We start from the raw sequence: 16,107 nt of genomic DNA, 5'->3' as shown, positions 1-16,107 counted from the left end.
ATCTGCCTTGCACCAAGGCGCATGGTCTAAAAGGGTTGAGTTTATTTTCTTAATGAGTTATAGGTGTGTTTTGAGAATAAACCAATTAGAGTCTCATCTCCCATTCCCTTTAAGAGTCAGCTGCGTCGCGCCAAGAGCGCATTCGCTATTGGAAAAAATTTGCATTTCACTAGCAAACAGTTAACAGTTGACAGTTTTTTAACAGAAAACTGTTAAACAGAGCATCTACTGCGTGAGAACGAGAGATAATGGAACTACTTTCACATTCGCTTTTGGATAGGGAAACCTTTACGCACAGACATCAATTAGTCTATAAATAATTAATTTTTTTTTTAAGCGCAAAGATTTGTTTCAAAACTATTTCTAAACTCAGTTCTAATTTCTAGCAAATGAATAAATGAACAATAATGAAATGTTTTTGAAATGAATGTTTTTAATAAAACAAATATAAATATGGATATAATAAATAATACTGCTAATAATAATAACATTATACAAAAGCAAATTGTTATGAATGAACTGAAAAAGCCTCCCGAGATGAAGAAGACATAAAAGCAGTGATTTTTCATATTTATGTAGGCTAGAAAATATGTTTTGTAATATTTTAATCCTTTATATTTATATTCTATATTTATTCTTATTATATCCTATATATATCTTAATATTTAAATTTTTCAATATGTAAAGATATTTGCCTATTGCTCTCTTGTGTGTATTAAGCAGTGTGTAAGCGAGGCGCAACTCTGCGCCGGAGTTTAGACCGGGTTAGTTTTGGTCTAATGAAAAATCTATTATAGTTTCTCAAAATAGCAACGCGCCAGCGGTCCGCCTCAGAACGCCTTCCTTTTTAGATCAGAACGCCTATGGGCGCACAAATGAGCGCTAATGCATTTGCTATTTAAAGAGCGTAGCGCAACGCCTCAAAACAACTCTTGCGCCAAGCTGAAACTACCAAAAGACTATTGCGCCGCGTCTTGCGCCACACTGCGCCGGGTGTATGATAGGGCCCTACATCTTTTTTATTTTGGCGTTTACATCTTAACAGTTTTTTCGTCTTAATTAGAATTAATTAAATCTGAAGAATATCTTTTTACCTGTTGATTTTAATATCATTGAATAAATAAATGATTTAAAAACACAGCAAACAAAAAAAAACATTTTTTCAAAAGGAATGTTTTATAGCAATAAATATTGTTATTGCAATACTGAACGACAATATCGCAAATCACATATTGTTCCAGTATCGTGCAGCCCTAGTAGAAAATAAGCATTAAAATGATGCATAGGCAAAAAATAAAAAAATAAATGAACAAGCATTAAAATCAAGCAGAGCATTCCTTATGCTGCAGCTCTCATATAACAAAGAAACCATTATTAAACTGAATCAATTTTGAGTTATGTTATTATACGCACCGATTCTCTGGCAGCGCCTCTGTGAAGCATCTTATCACAACAGTAGACACCGGATCTTCAGGGCTGCTTTAAAACAAAATATTAATCAATCAGTGAGTCTCCTTGGCCATCCATAAATATGATGAATTTACTACCAGCTTCAATATTTACAGACTGTGATAACTGTCATTTAGTCACCTTTTTGTGTTTGCCAAAACTCCCTCCAATAAGTAGATGGTGTCCTGAAGAAAAGAACGCAATTAATGAATTAGCTTCAATGCAAGATTTATATTAGTTAGTAAAAAAAAAAGATTATTTATTTTAATTTATATTAAAGAATTTATAGAACAGAATTAATATAAATAAGATTTATAACTATTCATTACATGGCTTTCTGGAAAACTTGATTCGGATTGGTCACTCACAGCATTTCAAGGTATGCTATTCCCAGATACCAACTGTTAAACTTACTATTCCTTAAAAAGAATCAACAAAAGAGCCTGCTATCATACAACCCTCTGTAAAGCTCACAGATGTATGCATACACGCATATAAATATTGAAAATGTAAGTAAATTATGACCATAAGTTTGGGGTGAACCATTTTTTTATATAATATATAAATATGAACATTTTAAAATAAACTCATACTGAAATTAAAAAAAAATAAAACTGCCACTAGGTGGTGGTAAATTTTAGTCATTGAGTCATTCAATCATTTTGCTTAAACAGCTGATTCATTCAGGAATAAAATAAAAGGCTCTCTTTGTGACACACTGTAGTTGTTGCTCGTGTGATATTGCTTATAGGGATGGTCAGGGTTCTCACACTTTCACAAAGAGTAGATTCAAGAACTTTTTAAAGCACCATTAAATTTAAATCAAGCACCTTTGCAATTCACTTATCAGCATATGTAGCGTCTTGAAAGTCATTACTATACTTAACATAACGCTTAGATTACACTAACATTAAAATATCATCAGAGTATTGTTTTGTTTTGTTTTTGACCGTTTAAAATAAGTCATGTTCAAAAAACCTTAATAAAGTTTGTTAAATTCAGTACTGGTCATATTCAAATGCAGTTTCTGAAAAAAATTGCATTTATTTGTAAGTGTTATAGAACAATATTTAAATTGAAGATTTATATTTTAAGAATTTCTCAGTTTTTTAATTTTGTTTTTAACAGCAGATTACATTTGTTGAAATAAAAACCATAAACAAATTTAATTTCAATTTTAATTCAAGCACTTTAAAGGACCTATGTTTGTTTTGAAGTACTTTCCAGGCCTTGAATTCATATTTCTGAAACTGAAGTACTTTTAAGAAGCGTGGGTACCCTGGATGGTTCACCCAAAAGTGAAAATTTACTATTTACTAACCCACAAGTGGATCCAAAACATTTGTTTCTTCTATTTAAGAAGATGTTTTGAAGAATGTTGGAAACCTGTAACCCTTGACATCAATAGCAGGAAAGAGAAATACTATGGAAATCAATGCTTACAGGTTTCCAACATTCTTCAAAATATCTTCTTTTGTGTTGAACAGAAGAAAGAAACTCATAAAGATTTGAAACAAGTCAAGGGTGAGTAAAAAATGAAAAAGACTTGTATCATCGGGCATATTTCACTGATATCTTTAATTTTATGGACATATAGATGCATTCTCTAGGCCCCATCATGCAGTCAGTTGTCCTGCATGATGTTCAATGCCCATCAGCTCAGGAAATGCAGGATAATAACACTTGACGCACGTCAAGTTTTCCACTAAACTTGAATTTTTTTCTACTGTTTCAAAATCATACCAAGCCATAATGTTTGTGTAACACTACATGCCCTGAATGACCTTAACAAAAAAATTGCAGGAGCAGCCAACTAAACATTACAGCTTTGCTTTATAGTATATATGCATATTTTGAATGTTAATTTATATTGTTATATAATTACCATACTGATTCCCTTCTGGATCAACCAAGACTCAGAAGAAACTTCTAGAGAGTAGAAAACCTCCATAGAGGACAGAGACTGCACCACAAGCTTCCTACTGTGATCCTGGACAGAAAGAAAAAAGCTTAGAATAACATGTAGTAATTAAGTGGTGAAGATTATTGATGTTCTAATTATGTATATCGGTGTGTATAAGCATGAATATAAAATACACACAACAATATTCACCTTGTTTCCTTCAACTACCAAGGTCATGATTTTCAGGGTGTTATCATCTTGCCTATTTAACAGTAAAATGCAATTACCTGTTAATGAATGGACTCTTCACGTCTTACAATAAGAAGAAAAAAAAAGACACTTGCTGTGTGATAGATGAAGAGTTTCCATCTGATATCAGCAGGAAATCAACGATGTACTGATCCGGCCAGCAACAAAGCATGACAAACGAATGAATGTCCAACATGCTGAGCATGCCCTAGGAAAAATGCAAATATACATTTTGTAATTGTAATAATATTAATAATATTAATAATAATAATAAATTATATAGATATAGTAACACTGTACCATAAAGCATATTTAATTTAAACCCATGCATGTACATTTTATTTTACTAAAGAGCAAACAAACAAATTTAAGTCTAAGTATTTCAATATTTAATTATTAATATTTTTCGTTTTATTATCTTAATAATAATCATATTTTTTTATTTGTGCATTTATTTATCAAAATTCTAATTCAAAAATTCTAATTGTGTGGGTTTTTGTGTGTATGCATTCACATTATATAATCACTTTAAAATATTATTAATTGTTTATGTGATCTGAAATGCTTAGCAACACTCGACTCAAAGTCATAACAATAAAGCTCTTTTGAATATAATTGAGAGAGAGAGATAATAGTCCATTAAGACATAAATCATATATCTATCTATTCTATGTATATATCTAAATAATAATTTAACTGTCAGTGCTTTGTTGCTCATCCATAAATAACAACAATGCATTACAAAGAAAGGTCTATAAGAAATGAAACTGACAAAACTGACACAAACCCCACACCCAAGCATGACATTTTCAGGCAAAGTGCATTAGATGCCAAGCGAATTAAAACCCTCCCAGCCAAATGCTTTTACAGAGCTTATTTAACACCAGTTTGTCTAAATAACATATTTCCTAATGTTTCTCAGTGTTGTTTTGAGTGCAAACCCAATGTTGGTACTGTGATGCATGTATTCTGGTACTGTGACATGATTAAGACATACTGAAAAGAAATCCACAAACTAGTTCAGAAGATTATAGGTAAACCTTTTGCCCTATCTCCAGCTGTTTATCTTCTGAATTGTAAAACTGCTCTACAACTTAGTCATGGACTAGAACCTGTTATACTTTTGTACATATCTTGCAAGAAAATGTTTTCTTTTGTTGTGGTCCTCTCCTAACATTCCTTCTGTCAATATGTGAATAAATCAGATTGTCATTTACTTAATCTTGGAAAAACTGACTTATGACTTGCACCAGAAATCTAATGATTTCTGGCATATCTGGAATCCTCTATGGGAGTGTTTGGAGAATGTATCTTGAAAGACACATTTTTATTATTTTTATTGTAATTTTTGTTAATTTTACCCTTCACAAAAGACTTGAATTACTACCCAATGGGCGACTGTATAGTAGATGGCTATATTGTATATGACATGAGACACCTATACCACTGTTCTGTCATTGTAAATCTTTAAATTTTATTAAAAAAATAAAAAAATAAAAAAATCCAACCCAGCTGGCCGCTAGGAGCTCATTTTGTATTTCCGAGAGAGCAGCTTCATAAAACAAGAAACTTGAAGTGCGCGAGAAACAAGTATTTATAAGAAATATGTGAAAAATAACTTTTATTTTACTTTAAAAGACTTGTGTAGTAAAGACTAAGTAAGGACTAGGAAACAAACCCCTTACCTCGTTATTTAGGACGTACATCAGATTATCCACAACTTGAACTTTCTTCACCTCTTTATTTCATGAAAAAGGAAATAGTCATTTCATTGCAGCTTTGGCAAGATGACAAATATGTAAACACCGCAAGGCAAGAACACAATCAGTACCTGACATCAAAGAAGAGTCTAGAAGTTTTGTGAGAGACATGGATGTCTGGTGGAGTCCCATGCTCCAAAGTGAAAGAACATTAGCACCGTCTGCCTGTCATAAAGTCACAAGTAAAAACAAATTGCCATTTTTTTTTTTTTTCAATCTTCATTTTACTAGTCTCTTTCACCTTTGTAATATATGAATTCCACAGCAAATATTTCTATAAATTCTGACTTGATAACTTGGAATTGTGAATTTATTACTCAGAATTGCAACTTTATAACTCAGAATTGAGACTTTAAACTCGGAATTGCAACTTTATAACTCGGAATTGCGACATAATAACTCGGAATTGCGAACTCGGAATTGCGACTTTATAACTCGGAATTGCGACTTTATAACTCAGAATTGCAACTTTTTAACTCAAAATTGAGACTTTAAACTTGGAATTGCAACTTTATAACTCGCAATTGCGACTTTATAACTCGGGATTGAAACTTTAAACTCGGAATTGCGACTTTATAACTCGGAATTGAAACTTTATAACTCGGAATTGCGACTTTATAACTCGGGATTGAAACTTTAAACTCGGAATTGCGACTTTATAACTCGGAACTGCGACATTATAACTCGAAATTGCGACTTTATAACTTGGAATTGTGACTTTATAGCTCGGAATTGCGACTTTATAGTTCGGAATTGCGACTTTATAACTCGGAATTGTGACTTTATAGCTCGGAATTAAGACTTTATAACTCGGAATTGAAACTTTATAACTCGGAATTGAGACTTTATAACTCGGAATTAAGACTTTAAACTCAGAATTGCGACTTTATAACTCGGAATTGAGACTTTATAACTCAGAATTGAGATTTTATAACTCGAAATTAAGACTTTAAACTCAGAATTGCGACTTTATAACTCGGAATTCTGACTCCATTATTTTTTTATTTATTATTATAATGATACATGTATACAGTCACAAACAGTATTTGATAGATAAAAATGACCTCTTATTATTTTTATGTTTTAGCATTTTACACGCAATGTCAATATTTTGATTTACATTCATTATTTTTCTATCCGTGACCATAATACTAGGTGTAAACTGTGTAACACTGCCACCAGGGGGCGCAAAGAGACGGGATGTCATTTTTTTTTTTTTACTTCATTTTACTAGTCTCTTTCATCTTTGTTATATATGAATTCCACAGCAAATATTTCTACACATTCTTTTATTTATTTTCAGAATCACAATGAAAAAAATCATTAAGAACTTATTTTAGGAAAAGAGAACAAAACGCTCATTGGGATCTATGTAGAATCCACAGTAAGTTACCCCAATCAGAAGGTGGCTTGTACTTCCAAAACAGACAAGACTTGCTGAAATGCATCCATCCTCATGAATCTCTTTAGTTGAGAAGAAGTTCATGAGAATATCTTCTTGGATCTGAAATACAAACAAAATTAATAACTACTAAATTTCTAATTTCCTAATTTCTTACATTTTGCCATACTCAGCAACACAGACACATCTAGCAAAACTAAAATCTAAAAACACATAGGCTACAAGCCAACGTAGGGCTGTGTGATATTGAAGCAAATTACGATATGCAATGGCATGATAAATAATGCTGCACTTTATATGCGATAAAAAAAATGTTATGTTACACCCAACATACGTTTTATAATATTTAAGGGGGACAAAAGCATCGCTGAACAGACATGTTTTACTGTTGCATAAACAAATCAGATATTTTAACAACATAAACTCCACTCTAATAATTATCACATCAGTAAAACAAACATTTCCTATAATATATATACTGCAAAATTTGAATGATTTCAGTCTATTGTGCACCCCTAAACAGATTTGAGACAATTAGATTATGAGAAACAAGCATACATTTTTCAGGGCACACAAAACAACTTATTTAAACTTATAAAACATCTACAGTACTTTATTTAAGACCACCAGATCCATGTTTTCAATCGCTCTCTGTATTTTTCCCAAAGCAACATTAGATACGTGTAGAAATCCATCCTTGATGACAAAAAAGAGATCATAATCTCCTGAAACACAAAAGAAAATATTGTAAAGGTTATAAATTATTATTACTATATAAAGTGTATGTCAATGGCACATGTATACGGTTGCATACAGTATGTGAGAGATAAAAAATGACCACTACCGCAGCTGAGAGACAAAAAGAATGTGGGATCAAATCCCCACCTAGACAATCGCAATTGCAGATAGAAAATCAAATCCCCACCTGAAGAATCGCGGTTGCAGATAGAAAAATAATGCATGAAATTTTTTTTTTTTTATTACATTGTGCGTAAGATTATATCATGCAAAAGTGAAATCTAAACGGAGAATAATAAATATCAGAATAATAAATATAATGAGCGTGAATTAAAAATGACAACGCGTTTAGACAAAATCAGTTTTTTCTTTCATATCTGAATGTTTTATCATTTCACATGGGAAGACAATTTTTATGATTTGCGTGCATGATTTTTATTACCACAACCACCATACTTTAGGTGTGAATTTGATTCCATAAAAGGATTACCAAAATTAGTTTGCCCCCAGGGGGCATAAAGGGATGGGATGCTAACAGACAGAAATATAGTCCTAAATAACCTGCTACTCGTAAAGGAAGATGAAATAATGAAACAAAGCATTATAATTCCTTCAGAAATCATTATGAAGTTGTTAACATGCCTTATTATCATTGTAAACTTGTTAACTACAAAGAGGATTCATTTTGGAAATCAAAATAAAAGAAAAAAGTAATAAAAAGTCAACTAAAATCAAGAAAGTATGATCATAAATAATAAAATAAATACATAAATAATTAAAACAGTGTTTTAGAATTAAAATGTAGAGAAACGTATACAGTATTATTTTAAAATGATGTGGGGTGGCACGGTGAATCAGTGCTTAGCACTGTCGCCTCACAGCAAGAAGGTCGCTTTTTCGAGTCCTGGCGGGCCAGTTGGCATTTTTGTGTGGAGTTTGCATGTTTTCACTATGTTTACATAGGTTTCTTCCGGGTGCTCCGGTTTCCAAAGACATGCGCTATAGGTGAATTGGATGAACTAAATTGGCTGTTGTGTATGAGTGTGTGGCATTCGCTGGGTAAAACAAATGTCGAAATAGTTGGAGGTTCATTTAGCTGTGGCGACACCTGATAAATAAGGGACTAAGCTGAAGGAAAATAAATGAATGAATGAAAGATGATAGGACTGAGACAGGCAATAAAAAAGCTTTGTTTTTCATTTACATTTTCTGTGTTAATTATATGAGCTTACAGAACAAGTCATCGTTGCCTGTATTTAAGCCTATTAATGAATGTAAAATCAACAGCATGCACAAACTTCGTTTTTTTTTTTTTTTTGGGGGGGGGGGGGGGGGGTTAAAGGGGCTGTGTTAGTATATGTGCAAGTTGGTATATGTTAGCATCTTTACTTTTCTGGTCAGAAACACTCACCTTTAGAACCAGGTTTCTCATGTAGTATTAGACTCTTAAAGGTTGTTTCACCACAAGAAGACTTTTGCTGGGGCAGATTCTGAAAAACAAAATTGTTTTACCATATATACAGTCAAGCTGTATATTATAAGCACTATAATAATTATTATCTATTATATAGAACTGTTGATTATTAGCGCTCCATTAAATTGTAATTATTTTATATTTTTTCCCCAATTTCTATTTAACAGAGAGATTTTTTCAACACATTTCTAAACATAATTGTTTTAATAACTCATTTCTAATAACTGATCTATTTTATCTTTGCCATGATGACAGCACATACTATTTGACTAGATATTATTCAAGACACTAGTATTCAGCTTAAAGTGACATTTAAAGGCTTAACTAGGCTAATTAGGCAAGTTAGGGTAATTATGCAAGTCATTTTACAACAGTGGTTTGTTCTGTAGACAATCAAAAGAATTCTCCTTAAGGAGGCTAATAATATTACCCTTAAAATTGTTTCAATAAATAAAAAACTACTTTTATTCTATAATAGATTTAATATTTTTCATATAAAAATATTATATGAAATACTGTCCAAAAAATGTATTGCTCTGGTACACATCATTTGGGAAATATTTGAATAATTAATATATTAATAATAATAATAATATATTAATATATTAATATTAATATATATTAATAATTTAGACTTCAACTGTATGATGTTATTAGAATTAATATATATATATATATATATATATATATATATATATATATATATATATATATATATATATATATATATATATATATATATATATATATATATATATATATATATTATGTATATATATTATGTATGTATTCTATATATTAGCATTGCAGCTCACTTTGGTCAGCACTGTCTTTTTCAGAGGGATGTAGATGATGTGCAGACTCCCGTTTCTCTCTCCTACCAGAAGAAACTGTCCTTGGGGGCAAACAGTAACTGCATCCACTACAGAGTCTGAATCAAACATGAAAATATCACCAGATATATGTTAAGAACAACAGATATGTGTAGGCCTGTCTGTTTTTTTTTTGTACAATATGTTACACCCAAATATATTGCAATTAACAATATTATAGCTTTATATTATATTATATTATAGCTTTAATATTATTATATATAACTTTTAAGACAATTTTATGGCTATTATATAATGCCAGAATGACATTATAAATATATTCTATATTTAAATATTATATATTATATATTATATATATATATATATATATATATATATATATATATATATATATATATATATATATATATATATATATATATATATATATATATCATTATTATATATATTTTATATATATATCAGCAATAATATATATATATATATATATATAATTATTATATATATTTTATATATTATTATTTATATATATATATATATATATATATATATATATATATATATATATATATATATATATATATATATATGAGCAATTCCAGCGTTATGGATGTGACATTTGCAGTAAAAACTCAAAACATAATTTCACACAGAAAGTATATGTTGACATTGTATCCAAACTTCTGTTTATATTTTCCAAAATAGCTCACCACAGAGTTATGGTAGCAGAAAAATATCAATATGTAAACATGTTTTATATTTTAAATTAGGAAAATAAATAGCATTATGGATGTGACAAAAAAAGTTTGCGAATTTGCAATGGACAACAGATTATTTAGAAATTCTGACAGTTAAACTGCACAACCTAAAAGAAACAATGCTCATCAAACAGGTATGAATCGGCTCACTATAGAATTATAATGATTGATTTTATTTTATTTGACATTTTTGCATTTATGAAGAAAAAGTGTCGTTATGGATGTGACACATTTCCGTTATGGATGTGACAGCTGTGAAATAGCCACTTGTGTGATTTTGGCAAATTAAATATAATAGTTTGAAATACTGACAGATACATTTACGAGTATTTTTACAGTACTGTAAAATACTTACTAACACAAAAAATGTAGAAACGGTTTGTCTATTTTGGTGAAAACTAAATTATTTTTTATGGCAAGGTTGACATTTGCATGGAATTGCCCATATATATATATATATATATATATATATATATATATATATATATATATATATATATATATATATATATATATATATATATAAATTATATATTATAGTCATTTCAAAGAAATTATAGTCATTTCAACAATTTAATGATCAGGCATTGGAATCAGAATGTAAAAACGCATATCCTAAATAAATAATAATATACGTTGATAAAAAAAAAAAAGTGCAAGGTAAAGAGTAACAGGCTGCCATATTTGCTACCAGATCTATTTCAGTTGTCAAACACACACATGAAAAATACTATAGTAATTTATAGTAAATACCAAAGTGTTTTACAACCATACTGACACTGACACCTCCAACAGAGATATAGATGTTGCACAATCAGCTAAAATGTTGCTGGATGTATGGGTAATATGTATTACATCACCAAAAAAGATTGAGCTCATGTCCCTGTGTTGTGCGATAAGTCGGTACATTGATTACTGTGACAGGCCTAGATATGTGTTTGCCTTATTTTGTAAGCCAAACTGTAATCAGTGAATGCTAACTGTGCATGATAGAGGTTGCTTTACCAAAATACAAGTGAATCAGGACAGTCTGAAAACCGGGATCAAAGAGAACCACCGCAGTGTCAACCACAATAATACAGCAGTTTGGAGTACTGGAAGCGTAGACATTTGGCTTAGACACCACCTGAAGAATAAGGAGAGAAGGAGAAAAGGTATTTTTGTTTTCTACACTCAAACATTTCAAAGAATGTACAAATAAAAAGTTTATGATATTTTTCTTTTTGTTTCTTATTCAGTTTGCATGAAACATCTTTGGACGTCTTTTACACTGCCTTTACTTGCTTTAATCTAGGGCTGAACAATATATAATTTGAGTTTCGATATTAAGGCTTGATCATCCCCAGTCTATCTAAAATGATGAAATCTTTTAAACAGAACTATACAAATCATTTGGTGGAATTTTATTCATATCGTAACAAAACAAAATATCGCAATGTCAGATTTTTCCAATAATGTGCAGCCCTACTTTAAACCTTTTTTGCAATTTAATTGTTAAAAAAAGCTAACTTTATAAAATTTTAGATTAATTGAACTTAAATTAAAATATTTCAATATTATTATTTTTTTGATGCTTAAAATGTCCAGCTTAGGTAATGTAAAAATTCAGTATTACAAAATAAATGTATTTTCTCAAAGAGCAATCAACAATCACAAGTGTTCAAGATCTACGACCTATGAATTTATAGTAAATTTATCATTTATTAAGCTTAAATTGGTTAATTATGCAAGTCTGAACAACAATCATTTGTTCTGTAGCCAATCAAGAAAACAAATATTTCTAAAGTGGGCTAGTAATACTGAACTTAGGAGTTTTTACATAATAAATAAATAAATAAATTAATTAATTAATTAATTAATTAATAGGACTTTCTCTAGGACTAATAGGGAAAACCAATAAGAAATACTGTGGAAAAAAATACAAAGTAAACATCTGAATTACAACAAACAAAACTAAATTTAAAGTGCAGTGGATTTAGAATATTTAAATTTTTGCATTAAACACTTTAGAATAAGGTTGTGTTAGTTAATTTATTTATTAAGATGGAAAAAAATAAAAAATTAAATACATTACAGTATTTATTAACATGTGTTAAAGTTAGGTAATGAAAATAGTTGTTTATTGTTAGCTCATGTTAACTCACAGTGCATTAACTTATATTAACAAGCATACATTGAATTTTAATTTTGGTAAACAAAACCACAACTAATAAATGACGTACAAGTAGCACTGTTTATAAGTAATGTTAGAAAACACAATTATTATTATATATTAACAATATTAACGTTAATATTAACAAATGAAACTGTGTTGCAAAGTGTAACCAGAACTGAACCATTAATACTCAATATTTTGAGATCATAACAACATTTTGGAGACTGAGGTAAAGTTGGGTTTTAGAGTCACACATTTCTTTCTTTCTACTTAATAATATAATTTCAAAAAAGTATTCTTTGCAAATTCTTAATAGGAAAATCATATTAGTAGCCAATGACTATTAAAGTACAACATTGTTCACAGTCAAGTAAATAGTACAAATGTTGTTTTGATCTCATATTTCAGATCCAATATTTAAAGTACCATAGTAAACAATAGGGAGCATGTGACAACTTGTTACTGAACGAATGTGCAAATATAAAACCAACTTTAAGTTACCTCAATATTTTAATTAAGGTAAAGTTGGTTTTATATTCGCACATTCGATTATTTTTTAACTGTGACAACTTCTTTATACTGTTTACCAAGCTACTTTGAATATTGGGTCTGAAATAGCATGTAAGTATGACTTTAAAACAGCGTTAGCACTTTTTAATAGACTGTAAACAATGTACTTTGATAGTCATTGGCTGCTAATAGGATTTCACTACTTAGATATTGAAAAGAATACTTTTCTAAGATTATAATATTAATGAAAGTCGAATTTTGTGAATTTAAAACCAACTTTACCTCAATTAACTAACCCAGTCATGACAGACATTTTTAATTGACATATTCACATCAGAAACTTGAACAAATAAGCTTTCTATTGATGTAGGGTTTGTCTGACAATATTCGTCTGAGATAAAACTTTTAAAAATATCTGAGAAAAGTCTAAATATTGAGAAAATCTTCTTTACAGTTGTTATATCCTCCTTATGGCTGTACATGTTATATACATATTTTTTATCAGGTGACTTTAATTGTAGAGCAACCACATTTCTGAATGGAGATTAATCAGGTTAAGTTACAGCCTAGAAGTCAGAGTGAAATTACCATATACATTGACCTAAAGTTGGTTTTATATTCGCACATTCGTTCATTTTTGAACTGTGACAACTTCTTTAAATTGTTTACTAAGCTACTTTGAATATTGGATCTGAAATAGCATGACTTTAAAACAACATTAGCACTAACGTTAACGCTATTTATTTCGCTGTGAACAATGTTTGATAGTCGTTGACTTCACTATTTAGATTTTGCAAAGATTACTTTTCTGAGATTACATTATTAATAAAAAAGTCCGAATGTGCAAATATAAAACCAACTTTACCTCAATATTTTAAGTAATTTAACGTTAGTTAGCGGCCATTCCAAATCACAACAGCATCATAACTCCAACAACTCTCAGTATATTGATATAAATGACTCTTTTGTTCTTTATGTTTGGAAACTGTACCCCACCTCTTTTGGCACTGTGGTTATGTTAAAAAGCTCTGGTATGCTGCTTCTGTTTTTATAAAGAAAAAGGTACTCTCTAACTATTTATTTATACAGAAAATAATCTGCATTTTGAAAATGTAATCTTTGTATATTTTAATTGATAATTAATAAAAAAAGAATATGATAATTTGAATAATGAAGCGTTTGTTATTAACCTATTTATTTTGTTAATTAAGTTTCATATTCATAAGTGTAAATTTTCAAATAAAAAACCTTGTTTTACAGTGTTTTATAAGGAACGGAAAAATTACTTTTGCACTATTCAGCCTAGTGCTAATCGAAAGGCTATTAAAACTTTCCAACTGTGCTCTAGTTTTAATATTTTTGATTAATGTAAAGGTCCTGCTTATTTGTATTTGTAAGAATTTTAGTTAAGTATTTACACTCTTATTTTTATGTTTGTTTTTTTATTTATTTATTTTTATTTTATGTATTGTTGTTATCATTTACTTTCTATCACCCTGGCATTGTTTTGTTTACTATATTGTCATGTATATGTTGTTTAAAGCATAATAAAAAAATGAATTAATGAAAAAAAAATAAACGACCGAATTATCAAATAAATAAATAAATAAAATCATAAATCCAACAACTGTGCCACAGGTATTTTTGATATCCAGTCAGTCTCAATTAAACGTTATTGTTACAAACCTTTTCGGAGGATGAGATTTTAACCAAGTTGTCCACTTGATATAAAGCGTTTCCAGACTCTTGTTCAACATCGTTGTACAGACGGACCGTGTTTGTGTCCTCGTTCAGCAAAAGTTCGACGTTATTCCACATTCTTGACGCATTGTATGTAAAACACGACACGTAACGTAAATATAAACTATCAAACCTCACAACACTTTGACTTAAAAAGGTGGCAAATGTCGCAGGGGCTTTGTCATGCACTTACTTTAAAAAACGTGATTGTTGTTTCATAAAATGATGTGTAAGTAATCTCCGCCCATGACTGTCAAAATTTGGCGCCGAGCTCTTCTTCTTCGCTTTTTGTTTCTCTTCCTCTCTGGTTGTAGACAAGTCGGATCTTGTTGGTGCTTTTGCGACATCTACTGGGAAGGAGTGCATTTACGGTTCAACCCAAATGTTTACATCCACTCGCTATTTTTAGAATGCAATTTTGTAGAAACATTTTGGACAGAAATATTGTCTTCTCAGCTTACAAAAAACTTTTTGATTTGAAGACAATTAATTTATTGTTTTTAATTTGGGAGTCAGATTGTAAGGAAATGGACAATATGTTACAATCAGTGTTTGCCTAATTTTAGCACATTTTGTATTGACTTGAAACTTTATTATGAATCTGTCTGCTTATCGCTAAATAAGAAAGCTGCTGAAACAACTGAACTGCTGAAAAGATATAATATTATCATTATTATCATTACCTTTAAGTTATCAGATCCCTTTGGCACGCCTATATGTAACATTCCTAACAATTTAAGTATAGTTTGAGATATTTATGTCTTATTTCTTCGGATATATATATATATATATATATATATATATATATATATATATATATATATATATATATATATCCTTAAATTATTAGGAATGTTACATATAGGCGTGCCAAAGGGATCTCATAACTTAAAGGTAATGATAATATATATATATATATATATATATATATATATATATATATATATATATATATATATATATATATATATATATATATAATTCAGTTTTCTTTAATAATTGTTTTTCTTTCATGTATTTTTTTACTTATCTTTTGTATCATTGTTACTAGATGTACAATGAATATGTATTAGTATTCCGGTCACACAATGTTAGCACAATTTAATGTTTTTTTCCTGTTACTTACGTTAATAAAA

General features: G+C 29.6%; 1 protein-coding gene across 5 annotated transcripts in view; it reads right to left on the bottom strand.

Moving 5' to 3' along the window:
* kntc1 (kinetochore associated 1) overlaps positions 1–15,251 on the bottom strand; it is a 79,809-nt gene extending 64,558 nt beyond the window's left edge. For 2 of the 5 annotated variants that reach the window (XM_009301982.5, XM_068221568.2), the window contains exons 1-14: positions 15,165–15,251; positions 14,918–15,050; positions 11,572–11,692; positions 9,791–9,906; positions 8,913–8,991; positions 7,376–7,488; positions 6,755–6,865; positions 5,433–5,526; positions 5,287–5,339; positions 3,697–3,809; positions 3,563–3,614; positions 3,335–3,439; positions 1,591–1,634; positions 1,414–1,479 (exon numbers count right to left, since the gene is read on the bottom strand). In XM_009301982.5, the coding sequence (XP_009300257.2) occupies positions 1,414–1,479; positions 1,591–1,634; positions 3,335–3,439; positions 3,563–3,614; positions 3,697–3,809; positions 5,287–5,339; positions 5,433–5,526; positions 6,755–6,865; positions 7,376–7,488; positions 8,913–8,991; positions 9,791–9,906; positions 11,572–11,692; positions 14,918–15,050; positions 15,165–15,190 (1,226 nt within the window). In that variant the 5' untranslated portion in view covers positions 15,191–15,251. Of the gene's footprint in view, positions 1–1,413; positions 1,480–1,590; positions 1,635–3,334; positions 3,440–3,562; positions 3,615–3,696; positions 3,810–5,286; positions 5,340–5,432; positions 5,527–6,754; positions 6,866–7,375; positions 7,489–8,912; positions 8,992–9,790; positions 9,907–11,571; positions 11,693–14,917 lie in introns of all 5 variants that reach the window. The other 3 variants (XM_009301984.5, XM_073951635.1, XM_021476680.3) reach the window with 2 other exon arrangements.
* Between the last annotated feature and the right edge of the window lie 856 nt (positions 15,252–16,107).

This window comes from Danio rerio, chromosome 5 (genome assembly GCF_049306965.1).
Source record: "Danio rerio strain Tuebingen ecotype United States chromosome 5, GRCz12tu, whole genome shotgun sequence".
NCBI classification, from domain to species: Eukaryota; Metazoa; Chordata; class Actinopteri; order Cypriniformes; family Danionidae; genus Danio; species Danio rerio.
The sequence above is the reverse complement of the archived record's forward strand: the minus strand, read 5'-3'. Positions and strand labels throughout refer to the sequence as shown.